This window comes from Dothidotthia symphoricarpi (genome assembly GCF_010015815.1).
Source record: "Dothidotthia symphoricarpi CBS 119687 unplaced genomic scaffold P153scaffold_10, whole genome shotgun sequence".
Lineage (NCBI taxonomy): Eukaryota > Fungi > Ascomycota > Dothideomycetes > Pleosporales > Dothidotthiaceae > Dothidotthia > Dothidotthia symphoricarpi.
This window is the reverse complement of record NW_022985017.1, coordinates 632853-658072: the sequence shown is the minus strand read 5'-3', so window position 1 is coordinate 658072 and position 25220 is coordinate 632853. Positions and strand designations below refer to the sequence as shown.

At 50.2% G+C, this 25220-nt stretch overlaps 10 protein-coding genes across 10 annotated transcripts; 3 read left to right on the top strand and 7 right to left on the bottom strand.

Moving 5' to 3' along the window:
• Positions 1–519: 519 nt before the first annotated feature.
• On the bottom strand, positions 520–1765 carry P153DRAFT_316381 (polysaccharide lyase family 3 protein). Its single transcript, XM_033664992.1, has 5 exons — positions 1623–1765; positions 1113–1566; positions 945–1055; positions 848–891; positions 520–794 (listed from the first exon to the last, which is right to left on the bottom strand). Exons 1-5 carry the CDS (start codon positions 1628–1630, stop codon positions 641–643), a joined length of 771 nt encoding a protein of 256 aa, XP_033523826.1. The 5' UTR covers positions 1631–1765; the 3' UTR covers positions 520–640.
• A 3224-nt stretch (positions 1766–4989) lies between these two features.
• On the top strand, positions 4990–7174 carry P153DRAFT_366825 (glycoside hydrolase family 79 protein). Its single transcript, XM_033668129.1, has 2 exons — positions 4990–6047; positions 6096–7174. The coding sequence occupies exons 1-2, from the start codon at positions 5231–5233 to the stop codon at positions 7010–7012; spliced, it is 1734 nt and encodes a 577-aa protein (XP_033523825.1). The 5' UTR covers positions 4990–5230; the 3' UTR covers positions 7013–7174.
• A 957-nt stretch (positions 7175–8131) lies between these two features.
• On the bottom strand, positions 8132–9254 carry P153DRAFT_385644 (uncharacterized protein; the record flags this gene model as incomplete). The annotated part of the gene is made up of 2 exons (XM_033670452.1): positions 8132–8207; positions 9025–9254. The coding sequence occupies 2 exons, from the start codon at positions 9252–9254 to the stop codon at positions 8132–8134; spliced, it is 306 nt and encodes a 101-aa protein (XP_033523824.1).
• Positions 9255–11229: 1975 nt separating this feature from the next.
• P153DRAFT_291399 (C4-dicarboxylate transporter/malic acid transport protein-like protein) lies at positions 11230–12587 on the bottom strand (the record flags this gene model as incomplete). Its single annotated transcript, XM_033663767.1, has 3 exons — positions 11230–11717; positions 11779–12425; positions 12478–12587. The coding sequence occupies 3 exons, from the start codon at positions 12585–12587 to the stop codon at positions 11230–11232; spliced, it is 1245 nt and encodes a 414-aa protein (XP_033523823.1).
• A 688-nt stretch (positions 12588–13275) lies between these two features.
• On the bottom strand, positions 13276–14390 carry P153DRAFT_316372 (uncharacterized protein). Its single transcript, XM_033664991.1, has one exon. It carries the CDS (start codon positions 14280–14282, stop codon positions 13764–13766), a length of 519 nt encoding a protein of 172 aa, XP_033523822.1. The 5' UTR covers positions 14283–14390; the 3' UTR covers positions 13276–13763.
• Positions 14391–16469: 2079 nt separating this feature from the next.
• On the bottom strand, positions 16470–17930 carry P153DRAFT_357010 (uncharacterized protein; the record flags this gene model as incomplete). The annotated part of the gene is made up of 1 exon (XM_033666698.1): positions 16470–17930. One exon carries the CDS (start codon positions 17928–17930, stop codon positions 16470–16472), a length of 1461 nt encoding a protein of 486 aa, XP_033523821.1.
• A 1373-nt stretch (positions 17931–19303) lies between these two features.
• P153DRAFT_357009 (uncharacterized protein) lies at positions 19304–20521 on the bottom strand (the record flags this gene model as incomplete). The annotated part of the gene is made up of 1 exon (XM_033666697.1): positions 19304–20521. One exon carries the CDS (start codon positions 20519–20521, stop codon positions 19304–19306), a length of 1218 nt encoding a protein of 405 aa, XP_033523820.1.
• A 472-nt stretch (positions 20522–20993) lies between these two features.
• P153DRAFT_357008 (nagb/rpia/CoA transferase-like protein) lies at positions 20994–22103 on the bottom strand (the record flags this gene model as incomplete). Its single annotated transcript, XM_033666696.1, has 2 exons — positions 20994–21083; positions 21135–22103. 2 exons carry the CDS (start codon positions 22101–22103, stop codon positions 20994–20996), a joined length of 1059 nt encoding a protein of 352 aa, XP_033523819.1.
• An 854-nt stretch (positions 22104–22957) lies between these two features.
• Positions 22958–23365, top strand: P153DRAFT_385638 (uncharacterized protein; the record flags this gene model as incomplete). The annotated part of the gene is made up of 1 exon (XM_033670451.1): positions 22958–23365. One exon carries the CDS (start codon positions 22958–22960, stop codon positions 23363–23365), a length of 408 nt encoding a protein of 135 aa, XP_033523818.1.
• Positions 23366–23758: 393 nt separating this feature from the next.
• Positions 23759–25020, top strand: P153DRAFT_357006 (uncharacterized protein; the record flags this gene model as incomplete). Its single annotated transcript, XM_033666695.1, has 2 exons — positions 23759–24127; positions 24187–25020. 2 exons carry the CDS (start codon positions 23759–23761, stop codon positions 25018–25020), a joined length of 1203 nt encoding a protein of 400 aa, XP_033523817.1.
• Between the last annotated feature and the right edge of the window lie 200 nt (positions 25021–25220).

Below are 25220 nucleotides of genomic sequence, written 5' to 3'. Positions count from 1 at the left end.
AACAATCCGAGTGTCGGGAGATGGAGGACTGAACGCAGTCTGAACCCTTACCGTGGTTGAGTGTAACAGTAGAGGGGTATACTCCTAACTAGCACGTCGCAAAGTGCAAGTTTCCCACTGCGATGATGGAAACTTTGAATCTAATATCGGGCCGATTCTGGGCCCTGGTTCTATCTAGTCCGGACTTGAAATAGCTACTACATCGACCACAATAATTTCGAGATTCTTAGAAGTGTTCGCCATACCACTGAAGGAGAAAGTAGAAGAGTAACAGTAGTATCTTAGCATACACCCGAGATATTTGTGAAGGCTTTAACGTAATTTTCGAGAAAAGGCAGACACCAGTGAGTAGTAGAGCTTCGATGGTATATAGGAGAAATGAAAATATGACCATATCTTAGTGAAAGTCATGAACCTCCAAATAAATTGTTCGCATATCAACAACGAGATAGACAGTCTGTCAGTAGCACAGTTAGATGAAAATAATCAAGATGCAAAAGGTTAAATGTGTATTACATGCACGGCATGTGCTCACGTGATCTAGAAGTATATGTACAAAATTTCGCTTTCAAAGCTGAGTTTCCACCACATCAAAATAATGTTTGATCTTATCGCTGGTATGATATACCGGTGTATCCGTCTAGCAAGCCTTGATGGCCGAGGCGGTGTACTTGCAGTAGTTGGAGGGTCCCTTGGAGACGGATGCGGGCTCGTTGCCAGGGGTGGTGCCCTTGAACTCCTCGCAGATGGTCTTGACACTGGTAGCACATGTTCCAGTGATTGTGGCAGTTCCGCTGCGATGTTATTAGCACAATGAGAAGGACAGGAAGTTCAAAAAGCGACTTACCCGAAGTTGGGGTTGATGCCAGCAAGAACCTTTCCGTTGTAGGCCTAAGCACGATGTTAGCTACTGTACTGTCGTGCAATGTTTAGATAGTGCTTACCTTGACGTTCTTGATGACAACGCTGCGAGAAACAGAGTTCTTGCAGTTACCGCAAGCACGGTAGAGCTTGCCGAAGTCCATTACGGTGAAATCTTGAATTGTCACAGTACCCTTTTCGGGACCAGTTAGCTGCTGCTGCGAAGGAAATGGTTCAGTAGAGTTATTCACCTTGCCGTTGTGCTGGATGACCTTGTCGCTGGCGGCCGCAGCACCTCCGCCCTTGATCAAGGCATTTCCGTCGCCCTTGAGGGAGAGAGCGTCCTCGCAAACGTCAACCCACCAGACGTTCTCGATGGTGCAAGCGCCCTTGCAGTGGACACCCTCGATCTGATCCTTGCCAATGATGGCGTTCTTCAGGGTGGCGCCGTTCTCCAAGATGAAGACAGCGTCGGCATCACCACCCTCGGCCTGTCCAGTGCAGGACTTGCCACGGCCGTAGGTCTTCAAGCCTCCATCGAAGGTGCCCGAGATGGTCTGGGCAGCCTTGAGGGTGACGGAGCCCTTGGAAGCGGGAACCGGAAGGGTGGCGCGCTTGGTCAAGCTGAAGAACTCGTTGGGAGTAGCGGCAGCAGGGCCGGCAGCAATGGGGGCCACGAAAGCAGCAATGGCAGCGACGATAGTGCTGGTGGAGACTTCAGTCAGTTCAAACTCTTCATGTATGGGGTTGGGACAACTCACAACTTCATTTTGACGGTTGTTGATGGATCGAAAGTTTGAAAGACGAAAGTAATATACTTGATAAAGAGGCTGAATGAATGTAGTGAGTGTTGGAAACAAAAATTGAATGCGTAAAGCAGACTAAAGAATGTAATGAATGAGAGTGAGAGTGAGATGCTTTTCCAATGAGGCGTCTGTCCTCCTCTTTATACAATCCATCATACTCAGTGCTGAAGTCATTTGTTTGTCACAATGGAGCATGGGGTCACGTTAGGCTTCAAACAGAACGGTGTACCGGCACTACTTTTTCGGAAAAATGTACGAGAGCTTGGCTGAAACGACCACGTTCTCGCTCTCGCAACCAAAGCGAGACAAGCACATCTCTTTGGACCTCGCCAAGATCATTTCCTCCGTCGTGCTAATGCTACCCGACCGTACTCGCGTATCTCACTTATTCATGCACCTGTACAAAATCAGTGCTGTGGCAGTTTCAACGTCCCGTTTGAAAGCAGCCGTCCAATGGAAATCGCCTGTCAAACTATTGTGTAGTCTGGACAGGTTTACCGGACACGCCAAGATGTTTCAGAAAGTAAGCCTTACACAACGCCTCCAACAGCCGCCCTGACAGCTGTGTTTCCACACCTGCAGGAAAAAGATATGACTGTTACAAAGATAGTGAAGACAATCAAAGACATGGAAGGTTGGTACAATCAAGGAGCCAGGAGCTCATGCAGCAATCATGACCTGACATCATGCTGTATGGACTTACTGGTCACGCTCACCGAAGAACGTTGTTGACCCCAGTCAGGGGGGACTACACCTACATCTCACTGACTCGAAAGAAGTTTCCCAAGCCCAAAGAGGAGAGGCTCTAGACTTACGGTCAGCCTCGTAGGGAAACGTTAGAACCACTTTAATTTCAAGCTTCCCTATGGAACACTTGGCGACATACTTGGCAGTACACATTCTAATCGTGTCCAAGACTTCAGCCGTCAGATGGGGTCCTGGTAATCACTCTGGAGGAACGGTGGCTGAACCAACATATCGACACGGTAATCATGACGTTTCCAGTGATGTAGTGGGTGTGATAGACAGTGCTGTGTAGCGGGATATACTCGAGCTCAGAAGATAAGCTCAGTGAATTGGAACTTGGCGGAGAACTTGGCATGAATATGACCGAAACAGCGGACCCCGCGCCAAGCTCAAAGGGGAAATATGCATGATAGATCTTCCGTAGAACGTAGATTCACCGACATTCTGGTATTGAAACATCAGCAGATTCCAGCTGCAATCAGCACGACCCCGAAAGTCTAGACGTAGTAAATCTACTCGCCTTGACACTTGTTGGATCGCGAGTCGTAGTATCACAAGTTTTTGCTCCCTGTTGACACAACCATCGATTAATCACCTACGACAACACAACCATCAATCACACAATATGGGACTGGCTTCTCGGAAAACCTCCAGCGCAACAATACCATCTCTTCAGGGTTGCAACAAACTCGAGTAACAAAAACTCAACGGCAGGAGCCTCTTATCCATGGTCTAGACATCAAGGCTGAGCGGGGAACACCAAAATTCTTTGTACTGTGTTCCCGAGACCTTCGAATGATTCAAGCTAGGTTCTCGGGATAAAGATTATTGGCTGGATAGGGATACGAGCGCTCCTTACCTGCTGGAAACTGCAGGTGCAATATACAAGGTGGCGAACCGGGAAAGCACACCCTGGGTACCAGAACATCGTTATGGACTTGTGACGGGCCGTTGAACAGTCGATGTGCATTTTATTGAGCATGGGTGAGGCCATATAAGGGGAAACTCTGCTTACTACAAACACGTCTCGATTGTTTTCTGCATACACATCTCATCCATCTTTGTTACCTTGTCATTCTTCGATTCCACCAAAGTATGTGATCTGACTTGCGATAGCATCCAAGCGAGCACTCTTTGCAACAAACGTCGCAGACCTAAACGAGGTTCTGCAGACTTCTTGCTCGAATCAACGCATCCTTTCGTCGGCGTGCAACTATCGTACGAACCGAATTTACATCCAACCGTACCTCGACGAACATGCTTCTTACCACGTACCCCAACTCTCACCAAGCGCGCCTTTTGCCAAACTCTGGCTCCGGGTATAAGGAACAGGCAATGGCCTGTGGAAACTTCGAATGACGTGGTGGAGTGGATATCGCCAGCATAGCCGAAGTCGCAGTACAACGTGTTGCCATCGGATATCTCGGGCTTGGAGTACCGACGTAAATCAGGGCAATTCACTTAGTTTCGAACGGTGCCTACTACATCCTGTCGGGCTTCCAAATACCCTGTATCGTATCTGCAGCGTTATGACAGTCGCTACCAACACTAGCCGACCACGCAAAGGCTTGAAAACTCGATCGCGATCTCAACCCTGACTACTACAACACTTACACTGGGAAACTTGGTAGGGGGACTACAATACGGATATCAAGTACTTGTGCGCTCAACGCGCCTAGGCAAAGTACTGGTATTACGCAAGCCACCAACGTGGTGACTACGAAGCAGGGTGGCGAGCGGGAAGCGGGGTGGGAGTAGGCGTCAGAGAAAGAACAAACAGGATTCTACACATGCCCGAATAAGTCCTGCGGAGAGGTATGGTGTATCCTTGCTACTGTGTGAACAACCTACCTTAACAAGGACAACGACGTCCCACGCCTTGTTATCACCACCACACCATCATGGTGGCCGTCCCTGTCGTTTGAAGTTGGTCATGATGGTGTGTCGCTTTCGGCTGACAATCCTGTCTAGCAGGGCCAATCAAACGGTCTGGTAGTTGGGTATCTTTGTCTCTTGTCAAGCCGATAGATACCAAAAGCGCGACAAACGCCATATCGAGACCTCACAAACAGCGTGCATTATCGTTCGAGGGCTGGGGAAGCCTTTGCAGGCTGGCTGACGATAAGTCCCTGCCACGTGTGGCGGGTAGCGAGATGGCGGGTAGATGGCGGGCACGACGATCATGTGTTGTGACATGGACATGCAGATCGCAGAACGTTGTTAGTAAAAGCAACAGCGGCCTCAATGGCAGCAGACGGAGAGGACAACCGGAAACAATGGATAGAGTCGTCATGAAATTGCGATGAACCTGGATGGAGCTCAAAGACAGGATTTTGCGAGAACAAGCTTTATTCGATGATGATCAGCGTCTAATATTAGCTAGCCCCATTTAACCACGGTCACATCGATCGTAGCGCTGCATGAGGAGGCGCCATTTGGACCAAAAGCAGCTAAGGCTTTCATTGGTAATCATCGAAAACCGAACCCTCGCGCTCCCACACGCGCGTTTCAGAGCGGGCACACCAGTGCGTTGCTCGTCGCAGAAAAGCGATGGCAAGGAACTAACTACTTTGATGATGATGTCACTCTCCACCCGAGGACCCAGACCGCATCCGCAGCTTCCAGCGACGGCGTGGCGCCGGCGGAAAATAGTGACGACGCATGTGCATTCTGTTGACAGTACCTAGCTCGCCGAGCCGTTCCTTGTACTTCTTCATCTGCTCCTTTTCCCTCCACTCCCGACTCCCTCGCTTGTGTGCTTTACTGTTTTTCTTACCGACTGCATATCTGGCCGCTACCAGAAGCCTGCGGCGAATATGTTCCGCTCGTTATGTACCACTAGTATTGCCGTACTGTCGCTGTCGCGTCAACGCCTAGCTCTCGCTCAATCAATATCGCTCTCCCCATCCGTGTCGGCCCCTGGTAGTGCGTCGGATTATCTGGACCCCTCGTTCGCTGGTTTTGGCATCGAGCCTTCTAATCTGCTCTCCTTTACCGGCGGTGATGTTGCAAACCAATTTTCCATACAACTGCTCCAGAACCTGGCGGATTATTCCGGCGCACCTCCACACATCCGGGTCGGAGGAAATACACAAGATTATATGATATACGACACAAGTTACAATGCTTACAACTGGGAGGCCAATGTGGCTTCCAAGGCGCAGGGTGCGATCGCGGCCGACTCCATGGTTATTGGACCTTCATACATCAAGGCTATCGAAAGATTCCCCAAGGACACGCCTGTCACCTTTGGCTTGAACCTGGCATACGAAGCGTCGGACTGGGAAGACAAGATCGTAGCAACCGCCCAGGCTGTTGTAGATGGGTTGACGAACACGAAGCTGTACTCGTTCGAGATCGGCAACGAACCAGATCTTTGGGTAGCCAACAAGTTCCGTAACGCCACTTGGAGTGGCAAGGCCTACACCCAGGAGTTCCTCGATCGTGCCCAAGTTGTGTATGAGCGCGTGCTGCAGCCAGCGGGCATGCCCTCGTCGTTCTTTGAGTCTGCAGCCACCGCCTCGACAATAGGAACCACTTTCGAAATCAACCAGCTTGTCAACAACGGGATAATGGATGGCAGGAATGGCACCGCCTACGTGAACGCATGGAATCAGCACGATTACTATTACTGTAAGCTGAACTTACAACTCTACATTTGAATCAGCTGACCTTCTTTAGTCATTGGTGTAACCAAGACACCCGTCATTCTCGACGATCTCATGGACTACGATCTAACAAACAAGCAATTCGCGTACTGGGAGAAGCAGATTGCCATCGGCATCAAAACCGGTCTCCCGTATGTCCTACGTGAGATGAGTTCTGTGGGCCCCATTGGCAAATCCGGTATCAGTGACACATTCGGCGCTTCTCTTTGGACTCTCAATTTCTATCTCTACACTGCGTCTTTGGGTGTCTCATCCGTCCAAATGCACATGACCGACAACTCGAACGCCAGCGCGTGGCAGCCTGTCTCCATGTACAACAGGGACCCCTTTGTGCGACCAATGTACTACGCGAACGCAGCCATTGCGCAGATCATCGGCAACGGAAATGGAACGACTCAAATTTCGACCATGTCTACAAGCGGCGTAGGCTCGTCGTACTCAGGCTACATCCGCGCATACAGCGCATACGCCCATGATACCCTACAAGCCGTCGTCCTGATTAACGGCCAAACTGCGAACGCCTCAGAGAGTGACAAGAACAGCTTCACCTTCAACGTCAACTTTGGTTCTGACAACAAGAACAAGGATGTCTATCTCTCATATCTTACAGCCGATGGCGCAGACTCTCAATCGGGAACGACCTGGAACGGCATGACATACTCTGATACAACGGGCGAATCCAGCGTGGTTGACAGTACTGTCAACAAAATGACTACAGATGATTCCGGCAAACTCTCGATCCCCGTACGCGACTCACAGGCTGTGGTCGCCAACCTTGGATCACAACTGGGCACTAATGTTGTGCTTACGCCTGATGGCACTCAATCGAGGAAGAACAGTGCTGGACAGCTGAGTGCTGGTCGTGCCGGTATCGCGGCTTGGACCAGCGCCATCACGGCTGCAATGGTCGGTTTCTTTGTGTTGGCATAAGACGTTGGTCTAGAAGCATATCTCATCGCATGGAGCGGCGTTTAGACGATCAGCATGGCTATGCTATTGGACCAGTTGGTCCATTCGATTTTTATTTTGTTGGAGTTTTGGTTAACGATATCACGATTTCTTTTGTTATAGAAGCACTGCATCGTCACATGGCGCAAACACATAGCTAAGTAGACTAAGTAATATGTCAATTTGAGCAACTATCATCACAAAACATTTTCAACATCAAGCCTACTCTTCTTTCGATTCTGTAGTTTGTCGACATTCTGAGATCCAACGAACGATGTGATTCCAGCCGGGTAGGCAAATCATGGCGTGTCTCATTGTCGTATCCGTATTAAATCCGCGACGTGACGCGCCTCACACTTCGTATTCTCCACATTTACCGCTGACACTGGGCTGAGTCCCATGCTGAGACCAATTCTATAATTGCTACATTATTATGGAACTACTCAGCGAAATTGCAACTATCTTAATTTCGTCTACCCTGCCCATCTCCATAAACAAATTTCGCGACACGTCTACGCGCGCGCGTGGCGTTCAAATTTCCGGGCATCGTCAACAACAACAAAGTACCATTACAACTCATTGGCAAGCGTGCGACCCGAAATCAGACCCCAGTCACATGCTAATAAAATCCTCCGCGTACAGAGTACTGCGCCGCTGTACCAGACACGTATGTATCTTTTCCCTCTCAGCTGAGGAGGGCCTCCCAAGGCCCACTCTTCGGCCCGTGGCTGAACGCATCGCGCGCTTTGCTTGGTTTCAGCTTACTTGTCTCCGCTTAAAGCCCGTCTGACAATGAGGGGTGGAGCCTGTTCGTCAGCTTGTGGCCGATCCGTGGTGTCATGGGTTGTGGAGGGGGTTTGGGGCACAGTATACGCCGGAAGAGCTGAATACACATAGGGAAGGTGGGTTTAGAGGCTGGGGAAGATGCTACCCAACTACGGGCAATTGAATCATGTTAAGGTAGATCAACTGAGTTTGTGTTGTATGAATAATATGATCGGGTAGCTGAAACCGGACGAAAATATCGAGTGAGATGAGTGTGTATCATGGCAAATACCTGATCCATTTTCTCACCTCGCTGAACACAGTATCTCATCATCTCTACTGGTCGTATGCTTGGTACGGGAATAATACAATGCCGATGGTCAATATTGCGGGGGACTGATTGGGTTTCTTCCTGGCAGGTTTTACCGTGATGTTGCGCAGTGCGTCAGGCATGTCAGACAGCCTCTTGTCTATCTCAGGGGGTCGATTGGAGGGGCCTCCTAGGGAAGTAGTCCCACAGTTTTACACACCACTTCTTACAGTTGTCGTTTTCATATTCATGACAATGGGGAGTGCTGTTCAAGTGATGTGTTACCGACCCTGCTGAGCCCAAGCATCTCCTCATCACACATCCAAAGCTATCAACATAATTACAGATAAACTTCCAGCCGACGAAGAACCGAGATTCGTAGCTCTCATGTAGTGGTGAAGGAGGTAATGCCTCAAGACAATGATGCCCGACGCGTTCACACTTGCAAGAGTCACATGCGTTTGATGATAGATAAGATCCAATTAATGACCACGATTACTATGTATGACTGGGTATAGCGCAAAACTTTTCGAAAAGATCACCAAACAACAATCCCCCACTCGAGAACGATCAACCGTCGAGCATACGCGTGCCCCTCCACTTCGATGCCCAAAAGTTCCCCACCCTCGAAACGCATCGATAATGCTTCCGAGAATCCGTCGAACCGATATGTCCTCCACTCCTAGGCCGCGAATCGTCCCTCCGTCAAGGCCAAATCGGTTCCGCAGTTGCGTCAACAGGTCTTCTCGACTCTCGATTTATGTTGCTCGGCGTGCCGTCCGTCCGTCACCCCCTTCGGCTCCCCTCCTCAACAAGATACTATTTTTAGATGGAAAAGGTACGTCGCTGTGTTGCGTCCCTCGCATTGCGCAATCGGGTCCACATAGCTGCCGCCTCGGTTGGTGGTGGGGTTCATCACTCCTCATAGCTTGACACGCTGGACATGCTTGGGGATGGGGAGGAGTCGCGTGAGTATGTCGAAGTGGACTTCATGGTGATGGGTTGCGAGGTCGTGGTGGACTTGGTCATGGAGATGAGGTCCTCGGAAGAGATAATTTCCTCGGCTTCGACTTCCTCGACGGGAATACGGAGCATCTGACGGCCGACGAGGTTGGGGATGTATACGTATTGGGTAGCTGGGGAAGACATTTTGGTTGGTTGGCTGGTTGAAGGATGTAATTGTATTGAGATTGATGATGACTGTGTAGACAAGTAACGGATTTGTTGTTACTCGAGTCACGAATTGGAAAGTCTGTGTCCTTCAATTTAGGTGGGGAATCCATCCTACCTATATACGTCTCCCAAACTCCCCAAATTCCTATCCCCATCGCATCCCCCTGCACAATCACAACATCACACTTTCCACCACCAAGCAAGCCAAAACCCTAACCCCAGACCCTAAACCGTATCGGTCATCGTACCCAAGGCAGCTAACGGACCCGGACTATAATTGGACGAAAGAGGCGATACCCCTGCTCTCTGCAGCCCAAAATGAAAGCTGATTCGCAGCACGGCCCACGGACGCGTGGCGAGAGTTCCGTCTCTTACGACTAAGAGCCCGGCGATAAGAAGCTTGACGCGCCGTATGTGACGAGTGCGGGGCCAGCGGGATGGCCAAGCGCCAGGAAGACCAGGCTGCACATGGTTTAGATCAGCCAAGGGCATAAGAAAGTGGAGAAAGCGGAGTCTAGATCTCTGCTAAACGTACGTTATCGTTGCACAAAGGAGACGGGTTGAGTCAACCGGAGGATTCGGCGTTAGGAACCCATGGGCGATGTTTGTGCGATGGTTACCTAATTCGAGGATCGACGGTCAGCTGAGCTGTCTCGGAAATATGAACAATAGATAGCTGAAGCTGAAGCGTAGATATCATCCCCATCTCACAAGGCTAGTCTTCACGATAATCGATGGTGTAAAAGTTTTTGGTGGTGAGGGGCCGTGTGATAGTGTGATGAGCTCATTGTGGATTTCCCAACGGTATGCATGCAGCTGGGGCTCCGCCGACGAACGACCGAGAGTTCTTTGATGGAGGTTTGTCGGGCCGTGGCATATCCTGCTTCTCTCAATGAAAAATTTGAACCTACCTAGTTGTCGGGCTCTGATGGAGCAACAATGTGGAACCACGACCGTGCTGTCAATAGAAGTTGCACAGCATATAAGCAGCACATGGTCCGATTGTGTGCGTTCGATTCGCGGTAGGGACAGTAGGGTTGGCATTATGTATTGGAAAAAGCGCCAACAGGGCACTGCGTCACCCATACATCGGCTGAATGCAGCCTGGTGATAGGCAGAGGGTGGAAACTAAGCTTTTCCACTCGAAATCTCCGCATCCTGTGATGTGATGGCATCACCAAGCCGTCGGAAATGAGACCAAGCACCCGACTCGATTGCCAAGGTACCCCACAGACGATGAAGAACCCGCGATACGAAACCTTCGACCTATCCATCGTACTATCGGCCTTGTCCCGATCACATTAGCTATCGGACACCTCCGCTCCTCCCTTCTCCTTCCTTCCTCAAACTGATAAAGTCATGCATCGTTCTCCAGGAGAACCAACAGACAGATCGCTCAGCTGTAGACCATCTATCGGCGATACCCGTCTCCTCTACGCCTAGGACATGTCGAATTGCCACGTGTACTATAATACTGTAGTACTCTCCGCCTTTTCCACCTCAATACCGAGAACCCGACGATTCCATCTTCAAGATCAAATTTTGCTCATGTGGCCTCCAGCGACCACACTATCTTCGTAACCCGACGCCATATGCAACGCTTGTGATCGAAGAGACTGATTGACAAGATGCGGTTATTCCTGCCTCTCAAAATCGTTAGACTACGATATAGCAATTGTACCGATGTGTGTTGGACCAATACGCAGGATTCGTCCGTCTATAGTGAGTTCGTCAGGTGCCGAAACCACGCTTGTCAAACGTTGTGACGAACAGCGAAGGTCCGTGAGATATTGCCGCTAGACAATGTGCCACGCACGAGAGCATCATTGGTTCCAGTGCCTTTAGGCAATAAAGCTTTGGATGCGGTGTCCAAAACAGGCGTGTAATGGAATGATAATTCACCTACTCAAACGAGCTGTATCATGCCACAGAGGCGGCCAATATATCATGCTTACGGCTCTATCTTTTGGGCGTGTGGGCTTTTCCTCATGTCCTTCCATCCCCAAGCCATTTCCTTCATTGTCTTGTCTTCGTCTTTACCAGGCCACATCACATCCCCAAGGTAAACTGCACGGATGCAGGCAATAGCTGTGACCACCCACATGATGACCAGAAGAATGGTCAGGGCGCTAGCAACTCCATTTAAAACATCGCTCTTCAACGCTTTCGCAGCCTGAATGGTTGCAAGAGTGAGTCCAGCGTTTGGAAAGATGAAGGCCCACCAGTTCAACGAGAAAGACATCTTGCGGACTCCTGCTAAGACGGCAACGGTGGTGATGGCGAAGAACCAGTACGCGAAGAGAATGATGAACAGACCGGACATAATGCCCATGATACGGATAACATCTCCGTCTGGGATCGCGTTGTTTGTCCAGAAGTTTGCAGGGATGAACGTTGGTGCTTGGTTTGCGAGAGAGATTAGGCCTGCGGCAGTGTATCCTATGTGTTGTTAGAATCACTTTGAGGCACGTTAATCCTTCGCTAGATTGGAGTGACATACCTGCTGGTCCTACCGACACATACATGCCAGGACGGACAGAGGGTGAAGGTAAACAACCCGTCATCAGGCGCTGCATGTAGATACCATACATGAGAAAAGACACTACCCAAGCAAGTCCTTGAAGAATGATACCTCCGATAAAGATTTCCCAGCTTGCCTGCTCTGGTTGGGCTGGTAGTATGGTACCTGCTAGAGTTCCAACCACCAACAGGGGATATATTGGGAATATCCACGCAGGCACGGCGTCCGTTACATTCAGGCGCTCAAGACGGAAGAACATGGAGTATTGAGCTACGCCGACGCAGAAAGCAATGGCACAGTAAATCCAGAAGCAGATTCCAAGCGCGGTCGTGAGCCACGGCCCGGTTTTGCCATTGCCATATATGTACGAGCAGTTCAAGATCAAGGCGGCCGAAACGAAGTATGTGCCATAGAAAAGTCCCTCGACAGGGTGATGAAGCGAAGCCGTGAACTTCCGGGGAATGAGGATGAAGCGTGTTGCCATCAATCCATTAAAGAGAAGAAACATTACAATGTCGACTATGAACACTATTTCGCCGATGGTCTGCAGTCCTCGGAAACGATTTGGAGTGTTGCCTAACACGACTGCAAGGGCTCCCGTGGACATCGTTGCTGCAAACCAAGGCCTATATCGTCTCATGAGTCGTTAAGCTGGGCTTCGAAAAGATGTACACGTACCACGTGAAATGTACGATGCGGTCACGCAGGCCAACGACTTCCGGCGGCATGTTCTCGCCGACGTTGTCCCCTTCATCTTGTTCGCGACGCCTCTTCTCGCGAAAGCGCATGGTTGCTGTGTTACCACCAACAACCCTGTCAGGTCACTGACGAGGTCTTATATCTTTGGCGTACCGCCATCTATTTGATTTAGCCTTCACAGAGGTAGCGGCGTTCCCGTCGTCATCACAGCCATAGCGTAGTGCCTTTGCGCCTTGTGGGTCATTTCAACACTTGGCATGCTGATCAGCATCCGGCATCCGGCAAATTGGTGGAGTGCAGGGAGACAACGTCTGAACTACAGCGCGAATCTCTCTCAAGCTCAACGCCGTTATGCTTAGACTGCAGTTAATATCGCGTCAAGCATCATTCCGCTCCCTCCATCTAAAACTAAGATGTTCTGGAATCCCTTGAGACTTATCGTGCTGGGGCGGCGGTCCCAAGTCTAACTCCACGTATGCCGAGACACATGATGTCACACAGCTCGGCCAACCTTACCGCAACAACCCCAACCGCTTGGGGCTTGGAGAAGAGATTTCAACAAAAACATACATCAGTGTGATCAAGAGCGAATAGGCAAGTATCTGACATTGAGGGAAACCAATATGTAGTTTATTTGCACAACAGTACAGTCATGTGACACACTTCAGTTACATGACGCACAGACCACATGGAAAACTTTGTAAAACAAAAACGATAATACATACAACAGCGGGAATTCGCTAGTAGTCACCTACCCAGCTACTAATCCGCCGGTACGTTGCTTAAATAGGGCTGAGCGAACGGGAAGCCTTGTTGTCAACGTCCTATGGTCGTATGTGAAATGCACGAGTTCTTTTTCGTGTTATGATCTGCTGTCAAGTAAGCTTTCCCTTTCGGCCATTCACGAAAAGTCCATGCCACAATAGCTACACCTTCACAAGTCGATTGATCTTGGACCCAGTTTACAAGTTGTCGCAAAGAAAGATAGAAGTAGACCAGAGGGATGGGAGCTTGTACATCGAGCTGAAGTATAGCGCGACGCTGTTCTCTGCAGGACTGGCCGTACAACTTGCGGATCATCTGTCAGCAAACATAGAGAGACTTGTGCAAGGGTTGCTACCCAGCAAGTAGTATGGCCGATATCTTTTCGTGTTGATTACGATAGTTCTGGTATATCAAACCAACTAGTAGCAAACCTCTGCCTACAACTTAGCTCTTCTACAGCTGCTTCGCGCCCCTCATTTTCATGAGACGCATGCCCGTTCTCAAGGCGATACTGTCTCGTTGAGCTTGGAACCCGCTTCCCAGAGAAGATAGAGGCAACTGCAGTTGCCGATCCACCAAGTGATGCCCCTGAGCTGGCTCCAACGTCGGTCTTCGATAAGGATGTATACAAAGCCGTACGCAACCCGAGCCAGCGTGTACGTCAGGCCAGCCCGATTGATAAGACGTCGGTCGACTCCAGCAAGACTAGCGAACCCGATAGCTCCCACGAAGAACGCGTAATTCTCTACGGCGTTGGCATGCGCAGATTCGTTGCGACGCAGCATATCCAGTTGTTTTTGAGTGATCTGACCAGACTTTACTGCATCATTGCCGTACTTGTCCAGATCATATCTAGGAGATTCGTTGTGGTCGATGCCGTACCATTGCTTCAGAGTGCGAGAGGAGAGAACTCCGTATGCCCAGATGAAATGGAAGGACAGAAAAGCAGGCGCATAATTCGGGATATTCGTCGCTGAGGGGGCAGCACGGAGACCAAGTGCAATGCCAAGAGGTGCCATGACGATGATGAAGAGGATAGTGCTTAATCAATGTGATGAATGGAATGAGAAAAAAGGCTGTGAGTTTCTAGTGTTTGTGGATGGACATTGCAGATTGTGATCGATGCGGTGTTGACAGTCGGAGCGTTCCTCGGCGGTAAAACGGAATGCCATGCACCTAGCGCTCTATCTGTGTCCCATGAACAGGCTCGTTAAACCTATGGATTTCAGCCCGACTGTTAGCCAATCAGATCGCATCGGCAAGTCAGTGTGATGCTCGAAGTTTCTTTTGTGTAAAGTTTTGATTTTGATGTTCTTCAGACTTTACGATTATATTGGCAGAAATCCGCAGGTCTATTCCAGCGGACCATGGGATAGTCTCTTATTGCTAGCTATGCACAAATAAGACTTGATCTAGAACCGTGATTCGACCTTCGATATAATCCGATTATTGGACATACGATACAACTCAAAAGTCAATAACAATCCTAACAAGATCCAGGTATGTTTCAAAACTACTACTCACAAGAACATCGACTCGAACCTATATACTAATCCTTATCCGCCTTGCATCGAAGCCTATTATGGCATGACTTAGCACTGTCTGGAGTCTCTTTACCTGTCTCCACTACGGTCAATGAGCCCCCGGTTGCAGGGGGATGGCTATCCCCCAGTACGGACGCTGTTTCTGTTCTTCTTTAGGGGGATAGAAAGCTTAAATGTTGCCTTCTAATTAGTCTATATTATTATTTTAGGTTTATAGCGTATTCATGCTTCTAGTACAAGCAGATAGACGCAACACAGTAAGAATCTAATATAGTAACTCAGTATAGAAGCTATTACCCAGCCCCTTTTTACACAGTAAACATCAGTTAAAGTACACAGTAATAGTAACAGAGAGCTGACGAGAACACCGTCTCTTTGACGACTAGCTGCTTAATGTACCGGTGCGGACGCGTATTCGAGAGCCCAGGCAGCCGTTGGTTGAAGTTTGGTTCGGTCGTGAACCCTGGATTGTATCGTGAACCATGGCTGGGTCGTGAAAACTCTTGCAGCGGTGTGAAGTAAATTAGCTCACCATGTGGGTGAGCCAGCACATAAAGATCCTTCGCACCTCGAGGCCTTCCAATTCATCTCCTTAGTCTATATAAGCACATATCCTTATATACAAATTAGGTAGCTACGCTATACCCTACTATACCTACCTACCGTGCCCACCCATTACTACCTTTATTAGTATTTATTACCTACGAAGGAATTCTATTATTAGAATTAGTTATTAGGGTAAAATCCTTACTTTAGCAGGTATTCTAGCATTTTTAGGGCATATTATTAAGGTTTAGTAGGATAAATTTTAGCAAGTAAAGTATAGTTTTCAGCCCTTACAAGACTAAGTAAGTAAGAGTAAATTAATTAGATATAGAGTGTAGCTAAAAGATCTAATAAGGGTACCCCCTAGTAGCAGGGGATCTATTGCCCTCTACAATATATTAATTACAAGTAATTAGAGGTTCAGGGGGGTAGATCTCCCAGTATAGGTAGATAGGCCCCCCAGTACTGGGGAGTAGATCAGTACTAGAGGGTGATACGCCCCCCGGTACTAGGGCGCCCCCGCCCGGTACAGGGGGCTCATTGACCGTAGTGTCCTCCCGTCACATGCTTGACACGAAGGGATCAAAACATCAAACGAATCCAGATCCGCATGTAGTATGGTGTACCTATGTTGAAACGAATTTTGTACAATGGTTCAACTAGACCTGGGGGAGACTACATTGGAAATTATGGTTTTGTTACGCTGCTTAGCTGCACCTGATCTTAGGAATTGACAGCTTGATGGGAGGCAAGCTTTGATCCACGCCAAGGTATACGATCGGACGAATAATCTCCTCTCCGAAGTTAAAGTGAACTGTTCGAAGTGAAATCTTATCAATTGGTTTCTATCAGACATCATTTCGTATCGAGATTGTAGTACCATAAAGCAAAGGAGAGTACGCTATCGTGCAGGATGGAGTGACTTCAACGCAAACCTGAGCAAAGAAAATCCGCCATAAAATAGAACCGTGAAGTAGAAGGTTGTAGATGCTGATGACAATGTGAAAGGGATAGAAATAACAAGAAAACATCGCATCAACTTTGCATACCCATACCCTCATAGCACCAAGTTCGAATCTTCATGAGACAAGAACAATCCTAAGCCAAGAGACAGCTTCAGCCCTGTGGCATCCGACTAGTCGAAGAGTTTCCCTTAATCTCGATCCGTATCGTGAGTTTGACATCTTGCCCCCCATCCGCTAATGTACGAATAACATGCCCTATCCCTGCCGAGTCCGATGGAGCTGTCATGGTCTCCTGGTACTTGGGAGCGTGCTGCTGGACTGACTTGTCGCTGTCACGATGCTGGTGGATAGTACTTTGCGCCTCGCTGTCATCGTGCCTCCTGCTGTTCTTGTGTTCCTCGAAACGTCTCTTGTCGCTGGAAGTGGGCTGTGACAAGACCCAGATCCAGTGAAGCTGCCGAGCTTCATGATCGTTGTGTCCAATCTCTCGCTGAGGCATCCTGCCATAATCCATCAGAAACTTCCATATGGGGTCTAGAGTCAAATCCTCCTGGTAAGGATCCCGTTCATTGATCCACTTGACCCATCGGTTCATAATACCCTTCGCCTTTTCTTCCTCGATCTCGAACCATTCTCCATGTTTTTGGCAGCAAATAGAGCACTTCCAGGGTCTGCATAGATGCTTCATGTCGAGTTTGACCAGCTGTTCAGCACGTTTTACTAATTTTACACCTCCTGAGATATGGACCCAGTCCAATTTCAGTCCGCATTTCTCGTGTTGTTTCCCACGTTTGTTGACATTCGTCGTATGCCCAATCTTTAAGAGACCTTTCTTTTGGGGGTCCCGGAAGATGTAGATGTAACCCTTATCCTCCTTTTTTGTAAGGCTTTCCTTTGCTAACACAATCAGCCGGTTGTGCAGTAGTTGTGCAGATATCTTGTTGTCCTTTTTCGTATCCTTCACTTGTAAATCTCTCTCATCAGTTTCATCGCCGCGGGTGTTATCATCATCATCATGGGTCATTTCTGTCGCGCTCTCTCGCGGCGTGTGTACTGCAGGCTCTTCCTTTGGTTGATTTTCTTCTTCTTCGCGCTTGTCTTCCTTCAACATCTCTTCCTTTTCCAGACAAGCGTCACATGTCTTCTGATGGTTACGCATCGCCCCAGAATAGGCGTAAGCCATAAATTTACAGTAAGGCCAATATATCCGCGGGTACGATATTGGACTGCCATTGAATTCGCTTCGCCTGGCACTCTGGAGGATTCCGGGATCAGTTGCGGCATGTCTAGCAGGTGCAGGCCGGGCACGTTCAGGTGTTGTTGGCTGCCCAGAGCGCGGAGTCCTTCCTGAGCTGGGTCGTGGTTGCGATGTATCACTTCGTGATTTTTTAGTGTTTGATTTCTGGCGAATGGATATCGTATCATCGTCATCATCCTCTTCATCATTTTCGCTATCTGAAGGTATTGATATTGGCTGACTTGACGACGATCCAGGTGTTTGAAGTGTCTTTGGCGTTTGGACAGAGGTAATCAGCCGAGCGTTTGCACTTCGCCTCCTATGCGTGCTGGTAGGCTGAGCCAAGGGAACAATGAGGGAGCTTCGGCGAGGCATAATGATGGAATCGCGATGGTGAAGTGGTATCTAAAATAAAATGGAGGAAAAGTTGATATATCGTACACAGCAGCAAGAGAAGAGGTTTTCCTGTTTATAGGCAGTCATTCCAAAACCCTGTAGGGTCGTTCCCAGGGCAGTGTTGCTGCTGCGCCGCAAAGCGGCTCGGTTCGATGCACGAACGGGCATGTATCCGAAAGTTAGTACCATGCGCGCTCGGTGCATAAGCCACGGTTTCGTGTGCAAGGTGCGTCAAATTGAGCCCCTCACAAAAGTAACTCAAGGCTGAGGTGGTTTGTAGAAGGATTTGTTTCAGATACGTGGGCAATCTCTATCGCAATGGGGGCCATTTCCTCATCTCCCTGTATTCCAGCAGGCGCTATGTCATTGGCATAACACTTTATCAAGATAGGATTAGAGAGGGGTTAGAAGTTGTTTCAAGGGCGTGCGTGGCAAATACTGGGGAGTGTTCACCGGTGGACAGATATCCGGCTGTTAAGAGTTGAAGTGCATGTTGAGCTTGGTATGCTTTTGACTACCCAGCTCTAGCGGCCAATAAAAACCCGCCCTGGATATGGCGCAGTCATTAAGCCCTTGTCTTGTGGCTGCAATGTGTCTATTCTCGGGTGGTTGAGAGCCAGGAAGCACGACCGTAGTAGGCGAGGCTTGACAGCACCATCTTCTCCACTTCCCGACATCAACCCCCAGTCTAAACTCCTCCTCTCGCAAGTGTAACTCCACACGTTCCCCCACTCGCTACAACCTTACCCTTCTTCGAGATTCCCGCTAGAGCCAAGATTCCCTGCAAGAGAGATATCAATGCCAGTTATTACAATCCGACTTACTCACACAGGAACACGCCCTAAGTAGCGGGCGCGTCATCACCACTCGCCCTGCTCACTGCTAAATTACACAGCCAAACCTCCTACTACTTAACAAACTCAAAGTGTATTTCCCATTTCTTCAACGTTGTATCGGAATTTGTGTATCCTCATTTCAAACACAGAATCTCAGGAAAGATGATAGCGTGAAAGACAGTCCTATAGCGGACAGCAAACTGTACAAGAAGTGTCGAGCAGCAAAATACCGATCGACCGATTCAGAGCTGCTCAGCCAGAGTCCTATATATCCTCTACGCGACAGGAAGACATAACTCCAACATCCTACAGTGATACATATCCAAAGCAACTCCATCTACCCAGTACGCGAGAACAAAGCCAAGCAATAAAAACGCAAGCACGCCTCGCCCGTAAACCACCAGCCAAAATCAACCTATCCACGAAGCAGTGGCCTTACAAATACAAATCTCACCGAACGTACAGTATCAAAGAACCAAATATCCCACATGCCCTCCACACCTCACCCCTAACCCCCTATCTCTCCTTTCTAAGCACCCTCCCACTCTTCCCCCTCACCCTATTCATCCTCTCCTCCACAACCCTCTCCCGTTCCCTCTCCCTCTCCCTCTGCCCATCCCACGCAAGCCACCCATACGGATCCTCGCCAAGCCCCGCACGCTCCAATGGCGGGGCAGTAGCATGCTCGGCCCGCACCATGGGGCGGTACGAACGCAAGTATTCCTGCACGGTGCGATGTTCGTTTGGGAAGAGGAGTGTGTACTGGATGTCTAGTTCGTATGGGGCGGTGGGGAGAAGGGGAATTTGCTGGCGTGTGTATGGCGCGGAGGACTGTGGAGGAGAGAAGTAGTGAGCGGGTATTTGGGTTGCGGGGCGGGGTTGTGCGGTGGAGACTCTCCGGCCTGCCTTCTGCGACGCTGTTCGGGGGCGCGGTCGGTGGAGCCGGAATGTGTAGCAGCACATTGTTGGTTGGGAGGATGGATGTTTGGGCTTGGGGCGAGGCGCACGGGACTTGTATACATAGCGCGGTATGTAGGGCGAGGGTTTCGAGGGCGAGATGTTCGTCTTGATGATACTTGGTCTTGGGTACTTGTAGTATTTGGCTAGGGGGTTTGAAATGCGGATCGGATGTTCAATCTCGTTCTGATGGTATAAGTCTCGTCCGGGATCCTGCGAGAGTCGTTGCGTCTTTTGGATGTGTGATCGTACCAGCTGTTCGCCGTGGCGGAGACGCGAGAAGAAGTCTTGTTGACGGGCAATTTCGGGGTCGATGGTAGGCGGATGGTTTTGTATGGGTGCTTGTTTCTCCTGGGAGACGTCGTATAAGGATTCGTTCTCCCACTCGTCATCGTATACATACTCCTCTCTGTCGAGTTCAGCACCGGCACCGGCACCGGCACCACTACACCCTTCCCTATCCGCCTCCTCAACACCATGTATATCTCCCTCCCCAGTCACACGCACGCTCTTCTTCCCCTCCCTAGCCCATATCTGCTTCAAGGTTCGTCCACCTTCCTCACCCACCAAATCGCCCTGCCGGTGCTTCTCCAAACTCCACCTCAACTCTCGCAACGCGTCGACGTATTCGTCATCGTCGAGTTCGCATTGTGTGACATCCCATCCCCAGCCCCACAGGTCGCGCAACATTGACTTCTCGTCATCGTCAGGGTTTGTGATGGGGATTAGATCGGAACAGTCGGCAGAGAAGGATGGTGGCCGGATCACAAAGGGCATATTGCGCTGCCTTGTCTTGGTGCTTAGGCGTCGCTCGAGGATCCTGAGGTTGTCGTGGGGAATCGTGTATATTAGTGAAGCATATCTCGCAGTGATGATACGCTGACGGTACTCTTGAATGTTGAGTTTGCTGCATTGAAGAGAAGTATATTGGGTATCATTGTTCGCAAACGCGCCGTCTTGCTACTTCCCTCTTCGATCGTTTGCACGCCGTTTTCCCTCCTTCTCGTTCACAAGAATGTTCCAGCTCCAACGCGTCACCATTCCATGCGTGGCTCTTCTTCTTCTCGGCACTGCTAGTGCGCTTAGTGTGAAGTGTCGAATGCTCGGGCACCAAAGGGCATCGCATCAAACGATAGGCCTGGTGCTCATACGAGTCGTGATCACAAAGACCGAGCAGCCTCTCGCAGGCATTCAATGACTAGTCAAATATATATTCAGAACGTGTCAAGGGTTTATGGTGATGGTAATCTCAGAACCAAATCTTGATCAGCTCTTCCGACACGGCAGAAGGGGTGAGAACGCCAGACTCGGTGATGATACCTGAGATCAGATCGGGAGGCTACAAGCAGTGTTAGAAGTTGGCTCTATGTGCTGCCAGCATTGAACGTACCGTAAAGTCTACTGCATCATGAGCCTCGAGCCCTAAGCACTTTTTGGGCTTTGTGTTCATGTCCGCAATACCCTCATCCACAGCATCCTTCTGTTCTCCACTCTTAGTCTTAGCCTTGGCATCATCTGTGACCTTGAAGTCGAGCACTTTTTGCTCGATGGGCAGGTCGAACTGGCTCAAGGGGTACAGTCTGACGAACTTGTGGCTCTCAGCAACCACGTAGAAAGGCTTCCCCTTACTCTTGGCCAGCAGACCCATCTGATATGTGCCCATGCGCGAGATGATGCCGCCGTTCTCGACGACTCCCTCTGCGCCCACAATAACCATGTCGACCTTGCCCAACGAGTATGCGACTGCCGAGTCGTTGATGGCGGCAACGGGGACGTTGTGAGCGCGCAAGTCGGCGACAGTCTGGTGGCCTTCGTTGGAGTCGGAGGAGCTGGACGGAGGGAGCACGTAGATGACCTTGAAGCGAATGGTGCTCGACTCGGCGGCCCTCCTCAGCAGGGCGCCCACGACTCTGGAGCCGCCGTTTGTGAGCACGACGGCGCCATCGCGGATGAAGTGCTTGCCGAAGCTCGCAATCTTCTCCCTGCTCTGCTTGGCGCGTTCAACAAAGAGCTTGCCGTTGGAGAGAAGGTGGTTGCGAATCGCGCGGAAATCGTCGTCGGGGCCCAGGTTCAGGCTCGCGGGGCGGTTAAGGGTGGTGATGAGGTAGCGTTGGAAGAGGTCCGTGCCGGCAGAGAGCGAGATGGGGTTGGCTATCGAGGCCTTCAGCGCAGCCGTGTGGCGTTCGAGCAGGTCCAGTGTCTCGGCGACGGTCGACACGGAGCTCTGGGCAATGGCTTCGACGAGTGCCTCGATGGCTGCGACGGGCATGGTGAGCTCGGGGTCGTCATTGAGGATCCGGCGATATGTCGACACAATGTCGAATGCCGGCAGCGGCTTCTTGTCCGAGTCGGTGGCCATGGCGGGGGTTATTGTATCGTCTTGCTTGTCGGCGGTCTTGTCGAAGCTATGGAGGGGCTCACAAAATGTGGGATGGAGTCATGCCAAGCCTGGAGAAGCATCGCGCTTTCCTTCAACCCCACCATCTGTTCACCTTCCATGACATTCCCGAGCATCACGATTGGCGATGATCGTGTCGTGTCGCGAATCATCGAGCCATAGAGCATCTCAACCGTGCACCTTCTCTTTCCCGAAAAGCAGAAAGCCATGGTGGTGACGCACGAGAGCACGGAGTTATGAACAAGCCACATCCCCAGCCACCATCTCGGGCATTGCTTCTTCAATGTCACGATCTATCGATTTCAGATGTCCAGCTCACGCAAACATAACGACCTATCAAGTCCCATTGACCACCTCTTGGTAGGGGCTCGAGTGTCTCGGGTGCGGGTAGCATGGGGAGCCTTTCACGATGCCAAGTCACTCTTCTACAACATCAGTCGCACTGTTGTTTGGGCTTTTCGACCACTCAAGAAGGCTCAGTTGCTTTACTTGAACTCCTTACTTTCCAGCGTCGTTCGCCCAAATTCACATCTACTTGACCTCCAAACCGCGCCGGCGCAATCTAGACATCCAAGGAACCATAGTACAGTGGATACAAACATCGTGACTCCACAACACCAAACTAGGCTCTGCACTCCCATTGAATTTCACCGCTATTTTGATCTTCAATTTTCATACCCCTCTCTACTTTCCCCGACTCACAAGCACCAAGTTTCTCAAACCCCTCAACCAACCAACGCCGTTTCCACAGTCAGTCATCCAACAATACACTTTTCAACATTACACGCCCAAAACCGACCCACGAATCACCCACGATGCCGTACATAATCCATGTACCCCAGATTCCTCGCCCGTTCATTTCCAACAACCCAAACATCTTCATGGACTGCCACTCCTGGGGCTGGAACGTCGAGTCACGACCGTACTCCGATTCCTTTTGCCGAGCTGCGCGGAATCAAGAGAACGCACGCTTCGAAGGCGACCGACGAGCCGAGCAGTTGGAGGGCTATTGGACTGCCGAACTCGAGCGACGGGAGAGGATGATCGACACGGGTACACCCGCAGCAACAAACGTGGAAAGGAACGACGCTAAAATAATTCTTGCATCAACCAGGGTCTTTGGGAAGCACGTGAAGAACGATTCGGTGCAGGGTGTGGTCGAGTTTATGCAGCCGAAGGGGCTAGTCGTGCAGGTTGTCGAGGTCGATGAGTGGGATTTGTAGGTGCGCGTTGTAGAGTTTGGGGCAAGCAGGTCTCGAGACGTTATTAAGTGACAATCGGTATTAAGAGTTATTTGAGTCACTCCATCCGTTCTATCAGGCTAATTGCATTCGCCCCGTCATAGACCCTTCTCTGGTACACCCCATCCTGTGCTCGCAAAAGCCCTTCGCTGACATGTACCCTTTGCAGGAGTAGATCTTCGGAGTGGAGACTTCAACTCTGGTTCCTAGTCCCAGTTCCCAAATTCCTGTTGAACCCTGAAGAGATGTGCCCAAGCAACATGCCTTTCCTTCTCTCTCCATCTCATCCCAGTCCACAACCCAAACTCCCTTATTCCTGCAATCGGACACCATTCCCCGTGCATCTTACAGTCTCCCTCCCTTCCAAGAACAAAGATGGCTGTACCAAAACCCCGTTCATCCCGCATCCCCGGTCCCAAGGCCTCGACACGAAAAGCGCTGAGATCGAAGTGGAATCGCGCCCTTTTCCTCCGTCCTCCGCCTCGTCTGCCCCTAGTTTCTGACCCAGAGAAAACACAGCGTGATGAGGAGCAGGAAGCTCTCATCCCAGAATTTCAGAGACGAGAATTCGAAGCAGGCGCTTTGAGTGTGGTGTTGGAAGAGGATGAGTATTCTGCTTCTGAGGTGGAGAAGGAGGAGGAGGAGGAGGAGGAACGCGCGCCGACGCCACAGAAAGATGAATCCATCGGGGAGACGGACATGGAGAGGTTGTGGGACGATATCATGGCGTTATTGGGCGATGAGGTATGACATACTTCGCGATCTATCATGTTAACCTTCATGGACAAACTAACATGTACCAGATCGACAAGGGGCCACGCAGACATATGACCACACCCACGCCGGATGAAGTACATGGAGTTCAAGATCCGGCGCAGGGACGATCCGATGAGTCGAGCGCATGTTCCCCGACGACACAGGACGACTACATGCACGCGTTTGACACGAAGGAGATTGTCGAAGCGGCCGAAATACCTGTCCCGCTATTCGCGACACCAACATCTGCCGCAAGAGATACACTCGACATGCCGCCTCCGCTCATCTCTCAAACCACACGCCGCTTCTCGCTCATGCCGAGCGATTCATCAACCTCGGAGCCCGACGTCACTTGCCCATCCATACAAGCCAGCACTTGTGACCTTGCAGAGCAAGATGCTTTCAGTGACTTTAGCCAGGTGTGCATGGTGCCCAGTATCGAGGTGGGGGTGTGGGTCGCGATGGCAGCGGATGGACGTGGGGTTGTGGTGACGCAGGTGCGAGAAGAGAAGGATGAGGATAGGATGTCCATGTCGATCGCTGTGAGGGAGCTACGCCAGTCTGGAAGTAGTAGGGGCGAGGAGCATGATCTCGCGATTGCGTTCGGGCTTGAAGCGGTAGAGAAACCGGACGAAGAGGTTGCTGTGGAGGAAGCAGAACAGCAGCTTGAGCCGACTGTATCTGGTGCCGAATCATTGGAAGTCAGGGAGGGGATTGAGATATTGAGAAACGAACATCTTGATACAGACACGGATTCGGATTCAGACACAGACACAGAAAACAACCACGTGGGAAAAGGAGGGCGGGTAAGGAGATGTCTGAGACAAGTTAGGGACTTGGGGACTTGCAATAGTAATGGGAGGAGGTTGCGGAGGAGGTAGAGAGGGTATGAGATGAGACTGATGATGATGATGAGTTATGGAACTTGTCCATCTTGGGCCTTGCGCTGGAGCTTTGTACAATACATAGGATAGGAGGCGAAACTTGTAGAATTGAGATGGCAGTACTATTTGTACTCCTGACTTTTCGTAGCTAGATATCTTGAGATTTTTCTTATTTTCGTTATAAATTTGAGACTGGG